The sequence below is a fragment of the Rhinolophus sinicus genome, chromosome 17 (genome assembly GCF_057876585.1).
Source record: "Rhinolophus sinicus isolate RSI-liver-muscle chromosome 17, RSI-T2T, whole genome shotgun sequence".
Lineage (NCBI taxonomy): Eukaryota > Metazoa > Chordata > Mammalia > Chiroptera > Rhinolophidae > Rhinolophus > Rhinolophus sinicus.
In genome coordinates this window covers 207,352,751-207,379,514 of record NC_142517.1, presented here as the reverse complement: position 1 = coordinate 207,379,514, position 26,764 = coordinate 207,352,751, and the positions used below count along the sequence as shown (strand labels likewise).

Genomic DNA, 26,764 nt, shown 5'->3' with positions numbered 1-26,764 from the left:
GGCCAGGGGCTCAGAGCCTGGACATTTAGCACCTTCATGGCCAAACTGGAAGGTTGCCAGTTGCTACTGGTGCCCCGTGGGGTGTAATTCACCAGCCTATACAACAGCTGAGAGCCTGTCCGATGTCACTGCATCCCCAGGCCCCGAGCAGCTGCAGAGACAGCAGAGGTTATTCTCCTCATCCCCAGTTCTGAGACAGACTCTCACACCCCAGGGCTGAATGGGGCCTGAATGGCCATCTGGCTACCTACCCGTGGTGTGCCACCGGGGTCTCCATGGTAAATCCCCCAACAGATGCCCTTCCGGCCTCTGCGTGTCCATCTGCACCGCCCAAGCAGCAGCCACTCCAGTTTTAGGCAGTTCAAATGACTGGGAAGCTTTTCTTAGACCTAAAGCCTGTCTCTCTCTAACTTCTACCCAGAGCGTCTGGTTCCACTGCACAAGACCATGTTCCACAGTCAGTCACCCAGATATTTGAAGCCATTCACCTGTCACTATCCCCTTCTCCAGACTAGACGGCTTCTGGGTCTCAGCTGTCTGTGGGCAGCAGGGTGGCCACCACCCCTTCCGTCAGATGTTGCAGCCGACACTTAAGAGGTGAGGAGTTATTCCAAAAATTATTTGGGACTCATCTCCGCAGGGGACCTGCCTATCTCCCTCCATCATCTATGTACTTATTAAATAATTTCTTTATATCACTATGGACTCATGGATATTTATACTTTGGGTTATATCTACTTTATCTATTTTGCTTCTCAAATTGTTCCAGCTTTGGCCACTGGGAGCTCTTTCGGTTGGTTCCTATGTCCTTTTGACATGCCCCCATTAATATGAGATTTTTTGTTTTTAAATACTTTCTTTCTGGTACTTCAAAATGCTCCAGGTCGATCTTGCGTTTTTTCTGCCTGTGCCCTAGAATCAGGTATTTCTCCAGGGACTCTGGTTCTTTTGATTGGAAAATGGCATCTAGACACTAAAATCTGACTGCCAGGTGTGCTTGCTGTGCCCGGGGTGTCATTGCTTCTCGTCCTTCTCAGAAGATAAAGCTGGGGAATATACCTATGTATACTAATGCATACACCCATATCTACAGTTATTTCTCTGTCTCTCCATATATGTATGCGTGTGTATTGAAGTCAACACAATTTCATACCTAAACCTCCTACTCAAATCCAGCCCTACAGGGTCTATTCTAGCACCTCCTACAGTTTAAACAGGCTTTTTTTTTTATGGCAGTAACACATGTTGGATGTTGCAGGAAGGCAATAGTAAACAGCGATTATTGCCCAGTGACTTCGGCGTCTTCCATTTCCACACACATTTTACCTGTCAGATATTTGTCTACTTGACATTGCGTTCGTCAGAAGGAGTTGGCTCGCTGCCAGAACGACATCTAAGCCCACGCGCATGCCTGGATCCATCTGAGTCTGCGCAGGATATAAGCTAAGAACCAGGGAATCAGGCCCGACCCTGCTCTGGGGCTGTTAGCCCTGTGACAGTAAGAGGCAGCAGGCAAAGGTTAGGACACCAGGGCGTTAGGCCTGAGACAAGCCAACAGTCTCTCGGTCCTCTCGGTCCGTGTAACCCATGCTCCCCCACTTCAGTGTAAAGTAAATTAACAGGGACTTGAGTTAGGACAGTGACTCATTAGAATCACGGACGCCTGGGCCCCAGCCCTGGGGATACAATGCTGCACCGTGGGACTGAGATATGCCAGGTTAAGAGATGGTGTGGGCAAGCTTGACCCCTGGCATTGGTCTTTTGTGGCTTCAGCCTGTGTCATCACCCCTGCAGTCATCATGTCCCACATCCATTCCCCTCCTTCCCAGTCCCCTGATCCCCTGCTCCTGTCTCTTAGCCGCCTCTCCCACGCCATCACCTGGAATCGCTCTTTCTGAAATCATGAACAGGCAGCCCGTTCCTTCCAGTCTTCTTTGCCTCATCCCCATCTGCTGTTTGGCCTCACTGGGGCCTCCAGCCATCCTTGTTGTTCTGCCACAATTCATGTTCCTCCCTGTCTGCCTCAGTTCCCGTGGCCAATCACTTTAGTTATTGGTTGCCAGCCCTTCTCCGGTTTGTGCCCTCAGTTCTCAGTCTCACCAGCTCTGCCAGTTCCTGAACCTGGAGACGCTGACTGGATTTGCTCCTTCCTGCTTTGAGGCACCAAGCCAGGCGCTTGACACTCCTTGAAAATTCTTTTGTGCCAGGGCAGTTGGCGTCATCGCCCACCCCTGCCCTGTGACTCTTTCAAACCTTTACCTTCTCTATACATAGACCCAGGGAAGGCTTTTCAAGTATGACTCAAACTCCAGAAGCTACACAAAAGAAAAGATTGATCAACTCAGATCCATAGCAACAAGACTTTGGGTATAAACACACCTTGGGCAAAATAAGACAACCTAGGAAAGAATACTTGCAAATCTGCTAGTCAGCGATTTCAATGAGAGCAAATGAAAGCACTTGACAGACAGTCCAGCAAGTCAGAGCAAAGGATGGTCCATTGGAGACAGTGATTACTGGACAGAAGAGGGAGCTGAGCACATCCACAAATCAGGACTAGAATCCTTGCTCACAGTCCAGAGAGACAGGGGACATGTCACCAGTCGCCACCAGCAGGACACACTGTAGCTCCTCCCACTGGAAACAGAGGAAAAGTGCTCACTGCCCCTCATGGCAGCTGGGCTTCTTATACCCTAGAGATTCCATAGTGGCCACTTCAGAGTCAAGCTTGCCTGCACACGACAGGTTTTCTTGTTAAGGCATCTCATCCTCAACTCTCTTGCCCATCCCTGGTGACCAGCCTCAACCCACCAAACTGGGAAAGCCACCCTGGGCTCCTCACTAGCTTGTGTTGGTTCCTGCACTGGTCAAGCTCAATTTGAAAACAAAGAGATAGTCTCTTTAATGTGTAAAGAACTCCAATAAGTCAATCAGAAAAAGACCATCAACTCAATAGAAAAAATGGTCAAGATATGAGCAGAAAGATAAATAAAATTATTCTTAAATATATGAAACCCAGTCTCCCTCCTAATAAGAAGGACATCAGAATTAGCAAAAATCAAAACATTTTATAAGATAATAAGATTTTTTTTGGTGGGTATTTGGGTTTGTCTCCCAATTCCAATGAGGGAGTGCAGTTTTCTACATCAATAAACAATGTTCTGACACCAACTGAGTGTCCTAAAATTCAACTCAATTCTGTCTACATGGAGCCAGCATCAGATCCCTCAGGTTAAGGGTTCAAGTCCTACAAGACCACCTTCTGATTCAGACAGCAATTGTTACCTGCACTTCTGACTGAGTGGCTACAGATTGGAGGTTCCAATGATTCCTTTCAGCTCAGGAGGCCAACCACAAGTCCAGGCATGTTGTTATATGCACTTCTGACTGACTGGCTATAAATCAGAGATTCCCATGATCCTCCCCTTGAGTTTGATTAATTTGCTAGAGTGGCTCATAGAACTCAGGAAACCTGCTTACTCATTAGATTACCAGTAAGCTTATTACAAAGAATATGATTAAAGGATACAAATCAAGAGATCCAAGATGGCCGAGTAGATGAACACCGTGCCTGCATTCTTCCGTGAATGCATTAAAATTACAACTAAATTATAGAACAATCAACTTGGAGAACCATTGGAAGTGTAGCCAAACAGAAGTCATATAACAGCAAATATAAAGAAGAAGCCATGTCGAGACTGGTAGGAGGGGTGGAAATGCTGAATAGGCCCCACACCTGTGGAACAGGCCTCACACCTGCGAGTGGTGAGAATCAGGAGGGATATCAGCCGCCTTTTTTCCCCCCAGAGGAAGGAGGGACCCCAGCCCCCTATACCAGACTCCCCAGGCCGGAGTACTGGTGCCAAGCACTAGCTGTAAAAACAGTAAGGATTCTGATAGTTTGGATGGGCCGGAAAGCTGTGGGAAACCCAGAAGTCCTCTTAAAAGGCCTTCACACAGACTCACTCGCTTGCAGGCACTCACCTTGGGCTCTAGCAGAGGGATGGTGATTTTGGGGGCCTCGGAGACATACAGGGTGCCTCCTGAGGAGTGTAGGCTTCAGGGGGAGGACTGGAGGACAGTCCGAATTTTCTTGGTGACAGGTCCTCCTCCCATGCAGCCAGCAGACAGGTGGGCGCCATCTTTCCTATGTTGAGCCAGCCCCCACAGGCCAAATCTGAATCTGATTGGCCTGGTGAGCTCTCCTGTTCCACCTTGCTGACTCAATGAGACCCCGCCCCACACAACTCACCACTGCTGGAGGCACTTTCTCTGAGAGCAGCCAGCCCTACCCAAATTGCACCCTTTCTTGGAAAACTATTGGAGTCCACGGAGGCGAGAGGTGACTGGCCTCAGTGTGCTCTGAGACTTTTGCTGAGTTGCTCCAGGCTCAGCACAAGCACCAAACCAGAATTTACATTAACCTGGTGACCACAATTCTTCCCACTCTAGTGACTCCCTGAGACCCTGCCTCACCCAAGTCATGTACTGCACAAGGCGTTATCAGTGGCTGAACTTTAAGGGAGCTGGCAGGTGGCAGCAGGCCTCGGGGTGTCCTGGCTTTTTGTGGAGCTACTCCAGGCCCGGTACTGGTGGCAGCTGACCTCATTTTGCAGCGTGGCCTCTCTCGCACCCATCACAGGCAGTGAACAACTGCAGATTGCTTTGTAGTTCCTACGAGGTAGCCCCCAGCTGGTCACTGGCAATGGCTAACGTGGGCCGGAATCAGAGCCCCTCCCAAGAGGCCCCTGAACCAACATACTTAGAGGTTGGCTTCAGACCACAGCAGAGCACCACCCAGTTAGCCCCACAAGTGGCACATCCAATAGGCACCAGAGCCCACTGAGACAAATCCCACTCCATGGGGTAAGCCTCCTGCACAGCAGCCTATGAGCTGTGGATGTGGCCAAACACCACAACCAGTCAGTCTAAGGGTCAATCCCACCTACTGATGTGCTAAGAGCAATCAAGGCTCAACTATAACAGAAGGGCACACATGACCCACACATGGGACACTCTAGGAGCACCCGGCTCAGATGACAAGGGAGACAGTGCCACTGGCCCCCACAGGACACCTACTACATAAGGCCACCTGGCCAAGAATGGGAGACATAGAAGATCTACCTAATATATAGAAACAAACACAGAGAGGCAACCAAAATGAAGAAACAAAGAAATGCATCCCAAATGAAAGAACAGGAGAAAACTCCAGAAAAAGAACCAAACAAAATAGGGGCAAGCAACCTATCAGAGATAGAGTTTAAAACAATGTTTATAAGAATGCTCAAGGAACGTAGTGAGAACTTCAACAAAGAGTTAGCAAGCATACAAAAAACATAGAAACCATAAAAAGAGAACCAGTCAGAAGTGAAGAATACAATAACCGAAATGAAGAATGCACTAGAAGGAATCACCAGCAGACTAGATGAAGCAGAGAATTAAATCAGAGATTTGGAAGACAAGGTAGCAGAAAATACCCAATTGGAACAGCAAAAAGAAAAAAGAATTTTTAAAAATGAGGAAAATTTAAGAGACCTCTGGGACAACATCAAGCATAACAACATTCACATCATAGGGTTACCAGGAGAGAAGAGAAAGTAAGGGATTGAGAATATATTTGAAGAAATAATGACTGAAAACTTTCCTGACCTGGTGAAGGAACTACACATACAAGCCCAGGAAGCAGAGAGTCCCAAATAAGATGAACCCAAAAGGCCCACACCAAGACACGTTATAATTAAAATGCCAAAGTTTAAAGATAAAGAGAGAATCCTAAAAGCAGCAAGAGAAAGGCAACTAGTAACTTATAAGGCACCTCCCATAAAATTGTCAGCTGATTTCTCAATAAAAACTTTGCAGACCAGAAGGGATTGGCACAAAATATTCAAAGTGATGAAAAGCAAGGATCTATATCCAAGACTACTGTACCGAACAAGGCTTTCATTTAAAATCAAAGGGCAGATAAAGAGCTTCCCAGACAAGAATAAAGCTAAAGGAGTTCATCACCACCAAACCAGTATTACAAGAAATGTTAGAAAGGACTTCTTTAAGACAGAAAAAAAAAAATCAAAATTATAAATAATAAAATGGCAATAGCTACATATCTATCAACAATTACTTTCAATGTAAACTGATTAAATACTCCAATCAAAAGACATACTGGGGATGAATGGATAAGAAAAGAAAACCCTTACATATGCTGCCTACAAGAGACTCACTTCATATTGAAAGATACACAGACAAAAAGTGGAGGGATGGAAAAAGATATTTCATGAAAATGGAAATGAGAAAAAACAAAAAAAAAAGCAGGGATAGCAATACTTATACCTTTAAAACAAAGGCTGTAAGAAGAGACAATGAAGGACCCAGTAATCCTACTTCAGGGTCTTTATCTGAAGAAACCCAAAATGCTACTTCAAGGGGACGTGTGCATCTGTATGTTCATTGCAACATTGTTTACAATGGCCAAGATGTGGAGGCAGCCTGGGTGTCCATCAATGGATGAATGGATAAAGAGGAGGTGGTACATATATACAGTGGAATATTGCTTGGCCATGGAAGAGAATGGGTTCTCTCCATCTGAGGTAGCGTGGATGGACCCAGAGGGTATTGTGCTGAGTGGAGTATGTCAGTTAGAAAAAGACAGACGCAATGTAATTTCACTTATATGTGGATTCTAAGAACAAAATTAACAAATAAAACAGAAACAAACTCATAGATACAGGGAACATATTGATGGTTGCCAGATGGGAGGGAGGTTGGGGGTTTGGGCGAAAAAAGGAAAAGGGATTAAGAAGTACAAATTAGCTGTTACAAAGTCATCATGGGGATGCAGGGTATAGCATAAGGAATATAGTCAATAATATTGTAATAACTATGTGTGGTGTCAGATGGGTACTAGATTTATTGGGGTGATTGGTGGGACGGGGTTAGGGGGCAGGGTGGAAAAGGTGAAGGGATTAAAAGGTACAAATTGGTAGTTACAAAATAGTCATGGGATGTAAGTAAAACATAGGGAATATAGTCAATAATATGATAATAATTATGTATAGTGCCAGGTGGGTACTCAACTACTCAGGGGGATCACTTCTTAAATTATATGAATGTCTAACCATTATGCTGTACACCTGAAATTAATATAATATTGAATGTCACCTGTAATTGATAAATATAAAAAGGGGGGGAAGGGAATAAGAAGTCCAAATATCCAGGTGTAAAACAAATTAGTCTTGGGCATGTAATGTACAGCGTGGGGAATATAGTCAATAATATTGTGGTAACATGGTACAGTGTCAGATGGTTGCTGGACTTATCATGGTGATCACTTTTTTAGGTATATACATACTGAATAACAGTGGTGTACCCCTGAAACTAATGTAACATTGTATGTTAGCTATATTTTTAATAAAAATCTTTAAAAAAAATAAAAGGGGAATACAAATCAGCAGCCAGATGAAGAAATACACAGGACGAGGTCCCTAACAAAAAGCATCTGTCCTTGTCAAGTTTGAGGCTGGACACAGCAGCACGTGGAAACATCTTGGTTCCACAATGTGGAAGCTCTCTGAACGCCTCTTTTTGGGTTTTTATGGAGACTTCATTACATAGGCATGGTTGGTTAAACCACTGGCCACTGGTGACTGATTCAACCTCCAGGACCTCCACCCTCCCTGGAGGTCAGGGGGTGAGACTGAAAGTCCCACTCCTCTATTCCTGGTTGGTTCCTCTGGCAACCAGCCCTCATCCTTAGATGTTTTCCAAAAGTCACCTCGTTAACATAAACACAGCTGCGGTGGAAAGGGGCTTGTTATGAAGAGCAAGACAGTCATTACACCCTCGTGGCTCTTAGGCATTTTCAGGAACTGAGAAGGAGACCCAATATTAGAATAAAAGGTGCCTATTGCTCTTAGAGCTCAGTGAATCCCAAGGGTTTTGGGAGCTGTGAGCCAGGCACCAAGGATGAAGACTAAGGACATATGGGAAATATATCTGGCTCATCTGAATGGCCGTTTCTTAAATCACACCACCACAGTGGGGCTGCGAGGAAACCGGTACTCATACATTGCGGATGACAGTGTAAGCTGGAGACAAGTTTGGCACTATCTATCGAATCCATCTGCTCTTTGACCCAGCCCAATAATTCCACTTCCAGGAATTTATCCTACAGAAAACGTGTACCTGTGCCAATGGTGAGTGTATATACAGTTACTTATTTCAGGTTTCTTTCAATTAGCAAAAGATTGGTAATATCCCAAATGTTCATGATATTAGGGGGCTGGTAAAAAAGAAGCCATATATCCATGCACTCTGCCACACGTCTTTTCCACCTTTTCTTCTATTCTCTAACAGGATACAATAATATCTCTCAGCTCCAAAGCTGGCATCGTATTTCATGGAGACTATCAGAGGCCTTCCTGCCAATTCAGTAGCAAGAGAGAACGCCCATTAGTACCAGCATGATTTAACAATGGACTGGAGGTGTTAACCAATGCAATTTGGTAAGAGAAAGAAAACAGAGGTGTGAAAATTGGGAAGGAGAACGTCAAATTGTCACTATTTGACGAAAATACGATTATATTCGCTTGGGGGAAAACCCAAGCAAATCATCGGGAAAACTATTGCAAACAGCAAGAAGTGACTAGTTCCCGGTGAATAAAATTCCAACAGAAGTCAACAGTCTCACACCTCTGCTTCAGGAGATGGGCCACCGGGAAGACGGACGACCCTGCACGTGCTACAAAATGAGTTCTTTGGTCAGAAGCAGTGCTGTGCGGAATGCCTCAATGAGTAAGGCGTTTTGTAAGTCAGCCTTTGCAGAAGTTTCTGGGCAGCCAGCATCGGCGAGTGACTCTCCAAGCCAGTCCTGTGCAGAGACTGGGGAGAGGCTCCTGCCATCACGGAACCCACCTCCAGCAGAAGGGACAGCCAAGGGCTCTGGTATGGGCTCAGGGCTGCAGAAACACAGGAAGTGTCTGTCATTCAAGCGGGAGGGCTCCCTGGAAGAAGCAGTACTGAAGGGTGATAGAGGTAGGCAAAGGATGGCAGGAGATGAGGAAGAACGAGGGCACATCTGGGGCACCCGGAGAACTCAGTGTGGCTAAAATATGATGGGGGGGGATTAGATGAAGAAATACGAGCAGTCCTTCAACAGCGCCAGGCTCTGCAGTGAACTACATGGAATGGAGCCGTGGAGGGTGCTGTGGGGGAGGCGGCAGCTCACTGATCAAAGGACGAGATGCTGAGGGCGGGAGACATCAAGTTGTCAGAGGCCAGGCATACTGGGAGTCAGGAGGGAAGGAGGGTCTCTCCACGGCCATGGTCCTGACCTTGGCTGCCCCCCAGAAACTTCCACTGCAGTAAGGGGAGGGCAGAGGCTTCTATCATGTATGAGGGACCAGCCCCTGCTCTCTGTGAAGTCTTGGAGGCCAAATGGGAAAGTGAGAACCGTCAGGAGATGGGGTGGGGAAAGAGCTGAGGCAAGTAGGCAGCGAAGTTAGTGACAGCAAGACATCTGGCACTGAGTCGGCCAGGAGCCCGGCCAGGCGGCCCCAATGGAGCTGGGGCGTGGTGGGCATTGTCAACAGGAGAGCGGGGAGCACAGACCTGAGAACAGAGCACGGGGGTGGGGGCCCAGCCCCCAGAGACCCCTTGAGCCCCATGGATAACGAGAAGAATGGCCTATTGAAGACTCAGCTACAGCAGCCTCTGGGAGACAGGGTCCTCAGAGGATGGGTTCTGTCTCAAAGGGTGCAGATACACTTTGCATGAGGCGCCTCTGCCATAACCAGGATTCATGGGCCCAGGAATCCAGGGGTAGACATGGGAGTGGGCCCTCTCACCAGTGCCCTCAACGTGGAGCCTGCTGGTGTGGAGGATGCATCTCCCAGAGCACAGAGCAGTGGCTTCGCTGGATGGCAAACTGAGTCTTACCTGGTCATTTGGGGCTCTGTGGGACACTGAGCCACTGGGGAGCATTATTTCAAGGGGACACCTGGGCATAGGTTCCTATATAATAGGGGTAGCGAGGACTGTGGCTGGAACCCAGAAATCCGCTAGGGCCCCTCTTAGAAATAGAAAAATGAATAGAAAACGGTAACAGTAAAAGCTGGACAATTAATTCAGACCGTTAGGAACAAAGGTTTGGATCAACCTGCCAAATAAAGAATCCTGACCAGCGGAGATCCTGGCTGAGGGCACAGGAAGTACAGCTAGATAATGGAAAGAAGTTATAAATAACACTCCAGCCTCCTGAGTTACAGACCACATATTCTGGATGCTTGTGTGTACACACACACACACACACACACACACACACACACACAATTTCTTCTCTTTCCTCATTACATCATGCAAGTTTTATTGGAAGTTTTTAGGTATCATTCTGTTATTCTAGACTGTGACCGAATTAGAGGAAGCAGCACAGCCCAGAGGCCCACGGACTGTTGAGCTTAGCACTTCCTCAGTTTGGGGAGAGGGTAAGAACATCTCACAATTAACTGTATCTTGGGCAGAAACAGAGTTGCTTTTGTGACACTATTAAAGTTCAAGTATGTGACGAAGGGTTTGTATAGATGCTGAGTGGCTAAAGGTGAGGGGAGGCTGTACCAGTTCCTAAGCTCTTTCCTCTCAGCTCCACAGAGTTGTTTGTGAACTGTTTTGGGGGTACTGGGCATAGAACTCCACAAACAGCCCTGCTCTGCCAGCTGGCATGCACTGGATTTCTCCAACAGGTGCACTTGAGGGCAGCGTCAGTGCTGGAGGGAGGGCAGCGCCGTGGTCCAGCTCCTCCCGCAGGACCCCAGCCTCACTTCTCCACCTCTGCCCAGCCGTGTGCCCACCGCTGCCGCTGAATCCTGCTGCCATTTCCAAGTTCAGAACCAGGTTCATTTCACCTTCAGACACCAGTACCAGGTGGGCAGGAGCCATCCTACTGGAGTTGCTGCCCCCTTAATTTTTTTTTATTTTTATTTTTTTTTGGTTTTCTTCCTGCCTTTTTAAGTTACCGAGTCAACAATTCTATCGCACTGTGACAACCACTTGCAAGCTTTCTGACTCCTACTTGAACCAGGCCTGATCCCCACAGAGAGGAAATGTCTGTCCACTGAGACAGTCCTGAGACTGCACACGTATTGCTTGAAATCCTTTGTAAACAGTAAGCGTCTTTTCTCTTGGTGTTTCACACGGACACTGGTCATCGGATGCCCCATGTGTCCATCGCTGGGCTAAGCCACTTAATCTAAACCACACATTCCAAGCCTAGGCCCGGAGTGACTTCTTCCTTCAAAACCTCATTCTTTGAACTTCCTTCCATCCCAATATTCCTTACCCCAGTTTAGAAGCATTAACAACTGTATCTTGATATTAAAATGTAAATTGAGTTTTGACAATGATTAATTCTGATTAGAGAATATTGTTATAATGCTTTTATGCCCATGATTCTGGCATTGTCTGACTACCCCATGTTTTCTGTTCTGGAACGCATTTAAAATGAAGACCAATGCACCGAAAGGCAGAATTAATAGCCACAAACTCCCAGGATCCCCACCTCCTTGTATGAAAGAGTCCACACTGTTCTTGCTGATATTTTCCATTTATTTACGGCAGCAGACAATTGCTCTGAAAGTGCAATACTGCGTCACTCCTGCCACAGCCTCGGCTCCTCCTCTGGCAAATACTGGGAAATTCATTCTTAAGAGCACCGTGGACCGCAAGCCTCTCCGGGTGGAAAATTCTTGCCAGTGCCAATGTCACAGGGAAAACACACGCACACATGAACAGAAGGATACAAGGAGAAGAGCCCTGGAGAGAAGGGCCCGTTTCAAATGGAACACAGAGCAGAGGGGTCATGGGAACAGCCTGCCTGTGCAAAGTGGAAAGTGACGCCCCGTCTCCCAGCAGCAACGTACATGTTTGTTAGGTTGGCCCTGGTGCGCCTTTTCCCCTTTTCTCCAGAACAGGTGACACCACAACCATAACTGGGTCCCATGTCAGCGAAGCACAGGTCTCTGGAGTAAGAAAGGAAAAGAGCTCTCCAGCTAGTGTGGAAAATGGGTGGTGTGGATAAACTGCCTCCTCAGCCTCCCCTTGAAAGCTGTCGGGCAGAATCCTGGAGCGCTCTCGGGACCAGAGGCTGCCTAACAGAAATAACTCTGCTTCTAGCCGGCATAGGGTCAGCACAGTTTTGATGGGAAAAACAACGACGACGACAACTTTCAAATACTGCAATGACAAAGAGGAAGGGGAAGGATGAGCAGCTCTAGAAAACACAATGGATTAAAAAATCTGAACAAATGAGACCGAAAAGGAAAAAAAAAAAAAAAAGAAACATGAATACGGACAATACAGCTAAGCACTGGGCATGACAAACCCTCACCTGTGAACACACTATGCACACGTGCACCCACAGCCCACACAACAGGGAGACGCCCAACGGAGGGCAAATCCACACATCTGCTCTCTTTGGAGTTTTCATGGCCAATCTGAGTGCAGGCAAAAATGCAGGCCTCCCTGGGATCTAAACAGACCTCGGGAGGCAGCCTTTGCCCCCACGTTGGCCGATGCTGCGCCTATGTTTGCCCGAGCCCTTCCCCGTTGTCTAGAATTTGTTCTTCATATTCCTGGAGTTTAAATCACTGCGAGATCTTTTCTGCTCTCGCTTCACCTCTAATGGAAGCACCTCCCTTTTGGCCCCTATACCCCCGTTCTTTTAAGAAGCAGCATCCCGAGCCAGTGGTGATTAGAGGGTGTTGAGGAGTTGGAAGTAGGAGGAGAGTAATATAAATACAATAAGGAAATGCCTGCTACTCTCGTACAGTTTCTCTGAGACCAGGTGGCTAAGGCCTCCTGGCCAGCCTGCAAGGATAGGTTTTAGGAGAGACCTTAATTTAAGGTACTTCGATCTCTGCTCACAAGAGCCAAGTAGGACGGTGCTCCCTGGACATTGCTGAGGACTGGTGCTTAGTACTTCCTTCCATCCGAGCTGCTCTTGGACTCCTCTGAAATCAGGCCTCCTGAGTCAGGTCCCCAGCTCCGCGGAGGCATGCCTGCTTATTTCTAAAGCATGCCTGCAGCAGCCTGCAAGAGGTTTCTGTGGGCGTCCTGTGTTAACATGTATACACATGTGCTAACATGTGTACCAGGAGCCGAGGGCTGAAAGCAGGTGTTTCCAAGCCCTGCAGACAGGCACACCATGCAAAGAAAGCTGTCCATCATGGTCACCTTGTCTTCAGGTGTCCCAGTTTCAGGATCACAGAATTTACCACATTACATGTTAATACCTGCCAACAACCAGCTTCTGCTTCCCTTCCTCAAGGAAGGGCATGCAAGAATCCACAGAAATAGGCGGGATGCACAGGCCCTGCTCACCCTCAGCTCCAAAGCCTACACTTGGAACCTCCAGTATAATCTCGCTCCTAACCAACTGGATTCTGCTCCAGCTTAATTACAGTCATACCTTCTAAGCCACCTCAGTGAAACGCGTGTGGCCCACTGGATTGCAATTCTAAGTGCAGCAGTGCCTAAGAAAGAAAGAGTCCCACAGGAAGAGGGAAGGCTGGAGGGCATAAGGCAGGAGACCACGCAAAATCAGTAACACCTTTTCAGAAAGTGGTGGGCTTTGGGGAAGAGGGGAGTGAAATAAACAAAATGTCCCAATAATTTAATGGCAGAGCTAGAAGACAGCATTTACAGCTATTCCGAGACTCTCGAACAAAAAGCTCTTCCTGGATGCACAGACATTCATAACACTGATAATTCTCAGTTGACAGCTCTGGCTTGCACACGTGGTGACGACGCCCTTCGTACAGCAAAGAGCACGACAGAAGACCCAAGAGGCATCCGGACAGCGCACAGCAAAACAAAAGGCTGAACTCCCCCCACAGAAACCCATTAAAAAAAGCGTGTCTATTACAAAGTCACGTTTGCTGTTTCTCCACTTTACAAAGTCCGCGATGCTGGAGGGTGTCTAGTAGAATCCGTCCTCCAGGAAAGAGTGCAAAAGGGAGCACACAGCTCAGGGATGTCCCTTCAGTGAGCAGATGGAAGGCCCAGCTGGAGACCTCCCATCCGTTTTGGACAAACACACACATACAGAAAAGGATTATTGCCAGCTGGTGGACTTTCACAATGTGATTTTTGTATTTCGAAAGCTTGAATTGTCCCTGAAAGAAAAACGGAGAAAACAGAGCATTCAATATACAGACCATCTATGGGCAGCATACACATACCGGGGGCCTGGGGCCCTCACGACACACCCCAGGACCGTCCTGCCTTGCTAATCTAAGGCCAGCACAGCAACCCGCCTCCCAAGTCCCTTCAAACACTTCGACTCAATTATTTGCAAAAGCAAAAGATTAGAAATCACTCAAATGCACATCAGGAGGGGACTGGTTAAATATTAATGTTATGGCCCATTCATACAATGGGACACTGTGTGTAGCTTAAAAAAAAACAAGGAAGCTCCCTGGAATACGGAAAGATCGCCAAGAGAAATTGATGAGTAAGGTGCAGGACGGCGTGCACACGGCACGTTTCCTTTTGTGTGAGGGGGTGGGGAGACGAAGGCCATAGTCCATAGTCGCTTGTATACATAAAAAATCTCTGCAAGACTCCACAAGAAACCACCAACAGTGGTTACCTGGGCCAGGGGAAGGGGCCACAGCGGAAACTGGCAGAGGGAGTAAGAGTGGGAGGGAAACCTCTTTCGCTCTCTTCCTTACACACACATATAAACACGCACATTTAAAAAAAAAAAAAAAAAAGAGAAAGGAACCATATGATTGTATTATGCATTCAAAAAAATCAACCCACCAGCCAACCAAACAACCCTCAGTTCAAAACTTAAGCTGCTTACAAAGGAATATCCCAGTGGTCAAATCTAAGTACCCTTTACTTTAAAAACTTAACTATAATTCTTGAAAGAGAAGCGTGTGTGCGTGTGTAACAGACGATGAGGTGACCTCCTACTTGCCTTCTATTGCAGACAGGTTTGGCCACTTGCTAGTAACCATTTCTGTTCCCACTAGAAATCCAGTGACATCTTAAAGGTTCATATCACCCTTTGAATTTCAAAATCTAAGGGCTGGAAGGGGATCTAAAGGTCACCTCATCTACGGCTCTGGCCCAGTGCTTAAGACTTAAATGTGTCTGAAATTTTGAAACAGAAATTGTCATTAAGCTGATTTAGGAGCTGTCATGTCCCTTTCATTTTGATGGGGGCATTGTAGGAACTTTGGCTTACTGACCTACTGGAAAGGTGCCACAGCTGAGCACACGGCAGTGGGTCCAGAGGGAACATACCCAGCCCAGCCAAGCAGTGTGCCCTCCTGCTACCGGCTGACAGGTTCTCCCCCACGATGGCAGTGGCTGACAGTGGCTAAGAGCCCTCACTACACAGAGAATGACTGCAGACAGGTACACTGAGGGGGGGAACGAGCTGCTGTAGGTGAACTCGGGCCAGGAAGAAACTGACGTTACCGCAAAAGCCCACTGGTACCTTTGTAACTGACGTGCATGCCCGTGGAGCTCACGTATCAGTGGCCACTGAGCATGTCAGTGATTTCCACCTAAGGAGTCGAAGACTCATCACAAACACAATCTCATGGGGCAAGCATCTTTTCTAAAGGGGCTTTCAAAATGGCAGAGCGCACTGAGGTGCCACAGGTAGCTAGCAAAGGGTAAGGAACATATCCGATCAGACAGAGGAAAGCAGGCGAAACTGACGTGTGGGCACTGCTTCTGAGACCCCTTAGGGACGAGGAGCTAGAGCCCCGAGTCTACATGACACAGGACACCTCCAATGACAAAGAAGTGGCAAGGAAGGAATGTTTGCTGCGTTCCACTTCCTCCCTCCTGAGGCCACCTCTATCCCTACCGATTAAGTAGCACCCCAAAGTCAATCAGCAGGAGAAACAAGACTAGTGAGCAGAGAGGCAAGGTGGGGGAAGGCGGAATCAGAGTTTCCTGACTACGGGAGAATTATCCATCTTGGAGTAAGACAGGGCAGGCAAGGATCTGGACCCAGCCATTTCAGCTGCTTCGTGACAGAAAGAAGAGAATTTTCAGGATAAGTCATCACCGTAAGCAGGTCATCTTTTGGAAGAATTCCTGTCCTGTGCCGGCGTCAGGCCAACGACAAGTTCTTTCTGTGGCAGGTAAACTGAAGAGCTCTGTGACACTCTGCCATTTCGATACTTAGCATTGAGTCTAATTATTTCCATTGCCATAGATCAATTCACAGTCAGAAAACCTAAGAAGTCACAATCATTCTAAGGTCTATTTGTAAAATGGAAAAGAAGGGGAGGAGGAAAGGAGCCAGGAGAAGCAGTTGAGTTTTTCCAGGGTTTGAGATAAAAGAAAAAAAGAAAGCAAGCAACAAGGGTGGGTGACAGGCTCCTGACAATGACAAGCTGGTGGCAGTTGGTGGCTTTGGTCCAGCCTTTCTAAAAAAAGTGCGTTGAGAACAGCTCGGTGCCAAATTTAGTCTGAGGCATGTGTTCACCTCAGACCAGCTGGGAACTAATCCTCGGTTATGTCCCTCACCCAGGCAGCAGCGCAGAGAGCTCAGGAGACAGGGAAAGGGGAATGTAGACAGGAAATGGTAGAGGCCACAGGCGACTTTTGTTGGTTTCTAAAAAGATGGGCCTCTGTTCTTTTGAAAGCAAACTGAAATTTAGAAAATCTAGTGAGCTCCCGAAAAGTAGCCTCTCTGGCCACCTAGCAATGTTGGGATGGTGCATGGGCTATGGGGAAGGATTTTGTTTTTGGTTCTGATTTTTCAATGACATGAAAGATCTTTTGGAAGGAAATAAGAAAATGTTATATCCTCATCTGTGAATTATGTAAAATAAGCAACTGAGACTGAGCCCAGTGTATTGATTTAAACGGGCTTTTCAGACATCAAGGTTTCTACTGTATCTTAATTTACTCCAGAAGAGTTTTACATTCCAGGGCGAAGGATGCGGCAGCTGAAAGGCCCACACACTGGAGAAACTCCTCTCCTGGGTGACCCTTTGTCCTGATGACAGTCCTCAGAAATAGCAGAGCCCCATCCAAACTGGCTTCCACCTTCAAATTCCCAGGCAACTTGGGGAAAACTGTTGTCCAGACTCTCTCGAATGGCTTTCACGTCTGCTGTGCCTCCAGACGACTGCCTTTTTGTACTTGGAGAGAAATGGCCAAGTATAAATTCTGGACAGAATGAACTGAGGTCGCGGTTAGCTCCTGAGCTGGACAACAGAGTGAGCAGGGTGGTCAGATCCTCAGCAGAATGCTTCCTGCTCTTGCAGCAACCTGCCACTGTTCTGGTGTCCAGAAGGGGCACCAAAGTGATTCTGGGTCCTCTCGGGAAAGCTGGGGGAGCCACCGGGAGGCGCCCTACCCAAGTCTGCTCTGAAGGGACCTGTAAGAGCACACTCGCAAATCGGCCCCCAGACTTAAGCACACGTGGTCTTCGGGGGGACCCTCTGGCTATCAGCTGTCCACTCCAGGCCAGCTCTGGCTTCCTCCTGGCTCCTTTCTGCATATTGGATGAAACTATAAACCTCCTAGGTTCAGTGGGGCAAATTTCCATCTCTAATCTCCCACTGAGGGACCACACGAACTTCATTCCCCAACAATACAGATCACTGCTCCGGCGTGGTGGCCCAGACACAGAAGCAACCAGAATCCTCCCCCAGCAGCCAAATGGGACTTCTAGTGGAGCCACGGTTAAAGGGGCAACACTTATGTGTGATGGAAGTCAAACGAAATGTAATGGTGTAAGATACCAGAGGGAAAGGACGTGTGGTTCAAGAATGATTTAAACAGCAGTTTTGATTTCTTCATAGGTCATGATTTGCATAGGAAGTGGGGGGGGGGAAGGGAGAGGATGAGAAGGCTGAGGTGTCAGGGCCTCGGACACAGAAGCCCAGACAAACACCAGCGCGGTGTGTGTCTTGTGGGAAGACTCTTTCAAGGTTAAATCAATAGAGATGAAGTATGAAATCTTTTTCAAATCTGTTAAGAAAATGGAGTGAGTTGATTTTTTTGGTTAGTCTCTCATACGCCTTTTAGACTTCCAAGGTTGTGCTTCAAAGCAGCAGAGCAGCTAACCTATGAAGTGTTTTTCATCTGCTTCTACCGTGTTTCCCCGAAAATAAGACATGGCCGGACAATCAGCTCTAATGCGTCTTCTGGAGCAAAAATTAATATACGACCCAGTCTTATTTTACTATAATGTGAGACTGGGTCTTATATTAATTTTTGCTCCAGAAGACACATTAGAGCTGATGGTCCTGCTGGAGCTTATTTTCAGGGAAATACAGTAAAAAAGACCTGGTGGAGAGACAAGAAAAAGAACAAAGAGATTCCAAAATGGCAATTATGCAAATATATGACTTTTCGAAGCAATTCAAAGGTATTTTTCTTGGGGGATTTTGTGTTAGCTAAGGGGAGAGGGAATAATTTTAAGTTTGCTTCCATTCTGACTATTCCAATTTCATTTTAAAGCCTTTTTTTCATGGAACCTAAGATTCTACTGATTTTCAAAGGTATCATCATTTTATGTACTTTAAGAAGTAAACATTGCCAATTAAACTATGACTAAAATCTTTCTTATCACATTCACTGTAAAGACCCACATTTTAGGGATATTAAAAGCAAAAATAATCTTAGAAATAATTAAATATGGTCACATTATTAAAACAATTCAATTATAGCACCTGGCCTCTGGACATTTAACTTAATTTACTTCTAATATCTGCTATTTTTCCACCTGCAAGCCACTGTACCCAACTGTACAGCTCATGCAGGTTTTTCCTCCTCCTTCTGCATATTAGCAGCCACCTCAGAATTCCATGTCGACTACCTTTTACAGAGAAACCTTTTAAATTGCCATTTTTGAAATCCAGTATTATCATCTAAAAACAGAATTTATAATAAAGGATCTAAACTATTAAAAAAAAGAGACATGAGAACAAAAAATGTAAAGAGGCAAGAGGGAGCATTTTTGAGACCTTGTTCATCCGTCATGTGTCACCAGTTTGGCTCAAATAAACTCTTGGAAAAATTCTTTAAAAACAAAATTTAAATAAGTGAAATCATAATTTTAAAAAAAAGAAAAAAAAGAAAAGAGGCCTGAGCCGGTCATTTGGTGCAGGAATTCTGGGACTGTTCATCTGCTCACGTACTCAGACCCCCGGCCACCTGCTTCCATCCTTCAGTGGCGTCCTCTGTCTTCCAGCCCGTCTGAGGGAGGCAGGTCTGCTTGTCTTGTAAAAGCCTCATTTCCTTCCTGGGAAGGGGGCATTCTGAGGCAGCTACCACAGTTGATACGTTCTGTTCCAATCTTAGAAATTCTCTATTTTGTAGGAATGGTGGTTGGGTGGGGGGTCGTTACAGTCCAGGAATATGCTCTCCGGTGGGGCACATGCAGATACCGTCCTTGCATCCATTCCTCTCAGCCAGAATAAATGTCCCCGATGTCCTCTGCTCACAAAGCAGACGTGGACTTGGTACTCTTAACTGAACCACAAATGTCCTTCAAGGGAACACTTCAGTTGACCCAGCCCTGGGTACCCTGGGGCCTCTCCCTGCCAGTGAATATGCAATGATCTAGTTACAGTACAACCTGGAGCTCTGTCTCCCCCGGAGCCCCGACACCTACCCCCCAGTTCTCATTCACCACTGGAACCCCGAATTCTATCACCATTTCCTCACAACTCACAACCACCACCAGCAAACGAGACATACCTCTCACCTAAGCCACGTGGCGGCCTGTAGAGCTGCCCTGTGAGCCACAGGGCACTGCCCGACGGCTGAAAAACGGCCATGTCTGGGCAAAGGAAAAAGGATTTGTGGCACATCTATGATCACGCAGTGCTGGCATCAGAAGAGATCTGAGACACGCTAGTCCGGGGAACCTCGTTTTCCAAACGAGAAAACAGAGGAATGGCGAGGTTCAGCAGGAGACGTGACCCAGGGAGGACGACACGCCAGCGGCTCTGGACTCAGTGTTTTTCTCTGAGACCGTGACAATCGGTCAGAGAGGCTACGCAGACTCAGTGCTGGCAGAGGCAAGGTTGGGAGTAAACAGGGAGAGGGCAGCCCCGGGAAAGCGGGGCCGTCCGGCTGAGAGGTACGTCACAAGGTTACAGAGAAGATAGACAAGGCCCTACCCTGAGTGAGAGACAGAGGGGGAGCGTCCGATCAGCGGCCGCTGCTGTTCACCAGGCCATGAAACTCCTCCCAGGCCCTGACAAACCAGAGACAAAAACACAATCGCACATTCAGATCAAAGCGTTTTAACAGAGAGAGCAGACACATAACCCCACATCCCACGTCAGACGCCCTCAAGGTCGAGTGCGGCCCGCCCACACCTGGACGCAGTGGCGGTTTCCCACCTAGACCTTCCTCAGCTTAGCAGTGATGACCAGCACCTTTCAGGGACACTTGGCACTCCTGCGGCTTCTCCACTGGTGAGTCTGGCCCTCACTATGCTCTCGGGGGTTTGCAAGTCCCCCTCTCCACTCCCTCAGCGAGTCTACCAGGGAGGCCCATGAGGTCAGAGGTCAGAGCTCAGCTCAGCCATCACTGCAGACACCACTTCACTGGACCGAAGGGCAGCAGTGGGACGTGAAGACAGGTGGTACGAACTGTCTTCATCAGGCCTCGCCCTGAGGGTAAAAGCAGGTACCCAACAGCAGCCAGGATGGCTAAAGACGCGACAGGGCAACTAGACCGCATTCTCTGCTTTCACGTGTCCAGCCTTCTCACCCTTCTAACCTCAGACTCCACATTTCTATCAGGTTCCGTTCCGTTTCTGAAAGTAACCATGTAACTGTCTTAAAATTAAAACTGTGTAGATCACAGCAGTTCAAACTTCCCAGGGAACAAAGCTCATTTACAACTTCCATGCTGATGAACTCAATTTAAAAACTGGGGTTAGGAAGGGGTAAGAATGTGACTGAGGGGTACAGTCTCAGGGTGGTGCTCAACAAAGAATAGGCCTGGGGGGTGGGGGTCGGGGGGCCTGCTGGTTGAGATATGAGGAACCCACCCCCTAACGCACCTGGAAGCCACCTCAAGTTTTCTCAGAGGAAATGATGTCCTACCTTATCACCCTGGCCACTTGTCAGCCCCATTAGGGACAAAGTAGCTGGTAAGTTCCCTGGGAAGTACACATATGATGGGGAATTTGTGCTTCTAAATCTCAAATTCCTTTTTGTCAATTATTCCATCCTTGGTTTAAAGGGGTAAGAATACCCAGGGTGCATATCATGTCACGCACTAGGTTTAGTATCATGGCCACCAAAATGTATTTTATTACCAGGCTTTCTACAGGTAGCTTTACTTCTTCTTCTGACGGTTTCTTCAGAGTATTACCAAAGCTACCAATATATGCGAACTGAACTGAAGAAAAATGTAAGACCGCCGAGCAAGTGAGCAGCCCGTCACGTCACAAACTCAGTTTCCACAGCAAGACTCTGCTCCAAAGCCCATCCTGGAGATGGTAATGTGATGAACTCTTTGTGAGTCCGTGACTGACGTCAGGAGGCCATTTCACTCTTCACTCCAAATTAAGATACAGGCAAAGTAAAATCCGTGCTTGGGCAGTGACCCAGGAAACCCCTCTCTCGTTTTAACAGTGAGATTTAAATTATCTTTTAAGCAACTTAAATGTCAACAAGAAATTGTGTGGTGTGTCGAAGCTTCCTCTCATTTATCCTTTTGTTTCCAGAAAGGCTTACACTAGTCCAAACAGCCGTTCTGTGTCAAGAAACTGCAGGAATGTGGGTTTCAGAGACCCCTCTAATCCATTCCAGTTATTGGACTGCCCTCCCATTTTCTTCAGAAATACCTTCCTCACATGGTAAACCCCAACAGGAAGAATCTGGATAAAGAAATTTCCTCACAGGGATTCAGTGGCAATAAAATAGTTGGTCGCAGTCATTGGTCCAATCACTCTTATTCTTGCAGGCAACGCTCAGCTAAGAGCAAATCAACCTAAAGCTGGGTGCAAATATTCTAGCTATTTTCCATCTGGCATCCCAGGCATTTTAGGTAATATTAAAACTTGCTTCTTTTAAAGGTAAAAAAAGAACAAGTTAAATGTTAAAAGTGTCATATGAATAAAGCTTTTAAAATTACTCTGAGATTGATATAGCCTACAGGGACTTCTGCACAAATTCAAATAACAGAATTAACAGGGTCCCTTAAAGACCACTCTTGTCTCAGCTCACTGACCGGTGAGCAAACAAAGCAAAGATCTCATTTCTGGGTAACTCTACGTGTCCCCATCCCCACCCAGTCTGGCTCCCAGCCTCACTCTCAGCTGGCCCTGGACACTCATGGACAAGCCCAGCCTCCTGCTCATCCGGGCTTTCTTTGAACACTAGCAGGGGAGTATGTTTCATAAATGCGAAGCCAGGCCAGCAATTATGCCAGTGTAAGCTGGTCCGCTGGGCTATGATTTAGCTGTAACAGGAGAAGGGATGGTTTGGTCCTTGCCTGCAAACCTCAATGCTTCAGTACAATGAAATCTAGACATGGTCAAGGAAATCCCCCACGATCTGACCCAGTTTTCCTCTAGAATAAGGAAATAAAAAGTCACCTACCCTTAACTTTCTCAGCAGAGGGGTCTGGTCAGTCTCCTCAACACTGGGTACCAGAGTGAAGCTGGGCCTGTGTCCCCCTCCTCCACTCCAGGCCGGATGCACAAAGGGATTCAATGGGACTATTCCCAAGAGGAATTTCCTCACACAAGACACTGCTGCTTTATATGGCTCTGCGCCCAGTTATATCTTGGTGGTCCCATGATTCTGGGTTGCAAGTCCGGCTGTTATGAGATTTCTTCTCAAAATGGAGGATAGTGAGTCCCCTGATGCCTACAAGGACCAAACCTGTAGAACCTCAACTGCGAATGACCTCACTAAAAGGAGTCATGCACCTGAGCTAACACTCAATTTAACGAGGTTCCCATTTCTCAATGGGACCCATTCAGCCTTAAGAGGTGAACTGTTGGCAGTACAACACGGGCAGGGGCGCAGGCAGGCATCCCCTACGGAGCAAAGCACAGCTCACCAGGCACTGTGTGTGTCAGCGTTTGCCTCAGCTCACCCAGGAGCGCAGCAGGAAAAGGCCACAAGCAGTGTGATGGGGGTGGGGGTGAGGGGGCTAGAAAAACCAAACCGTTGAAAAACGACGTTGGAAATGGAACTGAAACACAGGAAGGTGGAGGTCCACTTGACTGAGAACCTTAAGCCACTCCTAAAAATGCCGTCCCCATTTCCGGCGGCCCTGCTCTCCAGAATACTTTCTTCCTTCATTTCCCTTGAATTCTCAAGTCCCTGCAGCAGCTGTTCCTTGGCTCAAACAAAGTCACACCTGGGTGACAGCCACAGGAAGCAGACAAAGCAGACCAGCTCTGACTCTGATCACATATGGTCGGGCTGAGAGGGGTCTCGGGGGCAGTTTGGAGCTTTCTGGTCAACTCTTACTCAGGAGGGGGACATCAAGCTCACCCCTGGCCCAGTTATATTTGCTGAAGTAAGGTTAATACATGTGACATAATAATGGAAGGCAGGAGGGAAAGGCCACAGAAGGTGACTCTTTGACAAATGCTGCAAACAGAGAACAGGCATCTCCACATACCAACACATCTCCCATTTCTAGGGACTCCGACCAATTTTGGATACACACTAAACAAGGCAGTGACACAAACACCTCCAGAACATGGAGCCCAGGGTGCCGGCCCGTGTGTGTGCTGTGGGATCCCGTGCCCCATGGAGACCGCTGGTCAGTCAGGATGGCCCAAGCACAGAGTGCTGCTGCCCAAATGGGTCAGCCACTTCAGAAAACTCCACATTCTGCCCACAGCCGCCTTCACAGATGCTACCAGGCAACGTCTCTAGTGTCTGGCAAAATATTTGTCTCTGGTTTGGTGGTAGCTCCCAAGGAAACCTGCAGTCACACGAAGCTTGCTGTGATTCCGCATGCAGGTTAGGGGTCTGCAGGCCCGGATGCAGCTCACACAAGCCAAGCCACACAGCACAGGGGGGCTGGGACGTGCTATGGTCACGGGGCCTGCGGAGCGAACTCACACAGGCCGAAGCTGCTTCGCACCCCAGATCCTGCTGCACAGTAACCCTGGGAGAGAGGGGACGGCTGGCACCTGGAGGCCTTGCAAGCAGAGCGAGCTCAAAGACAAAGATGACCTAAGGGGAAAGCAGAAGGGAGAAGGCGGGCAAAGAGCTTGTGGCTTGGGCAGCAATGGCGGTGAGGAAGCCCCAGGAACACAAGGCAAGGAAGCTACACACATACAGCCACATACAGATGGAAGCAGGGCTTTACCTCCAAGCGAGAGACTTCTTTGAAGTAAAGGCAAACAAAGTCAGCGAAGCCAAGGCCAAGGGTCCCCCTTTCCAACCTGAGTGACTTTCCAGCCGAATTCTGTATCAGAAACCACTGTCCTTGTTGTGAGCGTGACTAGATGGAAACTAAAATTCAAGTACCAGAAAACGGGGTCTCATTTTGAGAGCTAGATGTCACCTCATCATGTCAGACCTCAGCAGAAGTGGAACAAAATACCACGTGACACTGTACAAGGGGCTTATGGAAATGAAGCTGCATTCCCCTGATGGCCCTCCGTGGAGAAGTCTGCGCCATTCCTTAACATGGTGACAGTCAGGCTGAAAGGCCACTTCTTTGATGCGCCATAAAGAGCAAGAGCATGAGACAAGCTAGTTTAGCACCATTTATTAAGTGATCTCAGCTGTTGTTGTAGCTGCTGCGTGTCAGCCTGTTCTTAAAACATAAATGCTCTTCCAACTCCTCTTGTCCAGGACAGAAGGATCTTCCAGGTAGCACGCCAACAGAACAAGAGGCTCCGATGATGCCAGCTTCAGTGATGGTGCCATCCAGAGAGGGAGAGGGTCATGGCACATTCAACCGCGACTTCCAGAGGTTTTGAAAAAGGAGCCTTTGGGGGCCCAGCCTGCCTGGCATTCTAGTGGAAGTGCAAAAGGTTGGCACATTGGGAGAGGAAAGAGAGGGAGACGCAAGGGAAAGTAGCATTTGGGGGTCATGGAGGGTTTTCTGGTCCCTGTAGATGCAGGGCTGGAGTACTAGGCAGACCTCTGGCTACAGCAGTGAGCAGCAGACTAAGACAAAAGCCCACAGGTTCTCCTAGACTTGTACACATTTCTGTAAAAGTCAGGAAGAACTGCCTCAGGCTATTAGAGAGGGAGAACAGTGGAGGGGGAGAGTTGAAAAATACCTCCTTCCCTTTCCTATCCGGGTGAAAAGCTTGCTTTTGGGGAGATGGGTTGGGGGAAGGAGGGGAAACCTTGGGAGCCTTGAACATAAGAGTCTAGAAAAAGTAGACGTGGATCTCTCCAACGTGCACGGAGTCTGGCTGGAGGGCAGAAACTACTTCTACCCCCAGAACAAAGAATAGGACAACTCTGCCTAGAGGAAAACAATGCTAACACAGGACTGCTAAGTCAAGCCACCAGGGCCACGGCTAGCTAATAACTCTTGGTGGCTCCGATGAGACACATCCGGCCATGCGATTATGGACCAACTCCTGTGCAGCATTCGCAGTTAGCAACTGGCCCTTGGCTAGTAGAAGCCAACCCCTCCCACAGCACTGCCTGTGGCTGCTGCACGCCATCGCTGGGCTCGCTACCAGGCTTCAACAAGAGTAACACGGTGATGGCATCACTCACGAGGATGATGATGGCAATAACATTACGTGGCCCTGTACGAGCAGTCTCCACCTGAGGACCTCCAATTACAAAGACTCAACCAGCCTCCCAACAAGCTGTTAGGTGAAGTGTGATTGTCCCCCATTTTACGGATGGGGAAACTGAAGCAGAGTGGCAGACTTGCCGAAGGCACGTACTGATGCTGGAGTCGAAGGAGAGAACTCAGCCTGAGAGTCCTGACCCCTAGCTGGCTAGCTCTCCCTCCAGTTACAGAAAACCTAACGGCCACTCCCCACTGAATGCACTTGTGCCATTCGCTGAAGGAGCAAGCCCCACCAGTGACTCTCACGTGGGGACCTCCAGCGTCATGTCCCTGCGTCTAGGTAGAGCGCAAAGCTTACTTGCCTGCTGGCATTCACGATTCTCTTAGTTTCTGCTCTCACAAGCACACTATTCTGCTTCCTCTAGGATTTTGGCTCCACATACAAGGAAATGGAGTCGCCATTCCTGATAAGAACTCAATTTCTCAGGACAAAGAAACAGACTGAAGCTAACAGGTTAACGAGACATGCGACAGTGGGGGAGGGGCAGACAGGGAGTACTTGCATGTGCAGTGAAATTATCTTTAAAAAACAGCAAGAAAAAGAGCGCTTTGTCTTTCGTTTTAAGACAGGGTTAGCCCACGAAAGACAAGACAGCCTGTGTAAGTAGAGCAAGCCCAGGCGCTGCGGCTGGGGTTCTGCAGGGGCTCTCAGAGCAGGCGCACAGGGAGCCTCGCCAGCCAAAAGCGGCTCCCAGTGGCCAGAAGCCCTAGAGGGGAGGACTGGTCTGTCCCTTCTCCGTAAGTCAGTCTCCTGTACGACCACATTGCTCTGGACCCAACTAAGGACCTGCTTCTGCTAAGCTGAGGGAGACGTCCCCCCAAACCCCCCCAACACGTACTTGATGCTGTCGGTGTGGGTTTTGTATTCCATAATGGTGTTGGGAGGTAGGTTAAGCACTCGCCGAAGCGTATCCCGGATTCGGGCTGTGGTTGCTTGGTCGCTGGCAGTCTTATTCCATATGGAAATAATGTCCTCCTA

The 26,764-nt window shown here is 47.9% G+C and overlaps 1 protein-coding gene across 3 annotated transcripts in view; it reads right to left on the bottom strand.

The window, feature by feature from the left end:
- Nucleotides 1-11,571: 11,571 nt before the first annotated feature.
- The window catches only part of EIF4E2 (eukaryotic translation initiation factor 4E family member 2), a 28,006-nt gene continuing 12,813 nt past the window's right edge, over nucleotides 11,572-26,764 (bottom strand). Inside the window, exons 6-8 of one of the 3 annotated variants that reach the window (XM_019739774.3) lie at nucleotides 26,625-26,761; nucleotides 20,154-20,230; nucleotides 11,572-14,159 (exon numbers count right to left, since the gene is read on the bottom strand). In XM_019739774.3, the coding sequence (XP_019595333.1) occupies nucleotides 20,185-20,230; nucleotides 26,625-26,761 (183 nt within the window). In that variant the 3' untranslated portion in view covers nucleotides 11,572-14,159; nucleotides 20,154-20,184. Of the gene's footprint in view, nucleotides 14,160-20,153; nucleotides 20,231-24,717; nucleotides 24,983-26,624; nucleotides 26,762-26,764 lie in introns of those variants that run through there. The other 2 variants (XM_019739775.3, XM_019739773.3) reach the window with 2 other exon arrangements.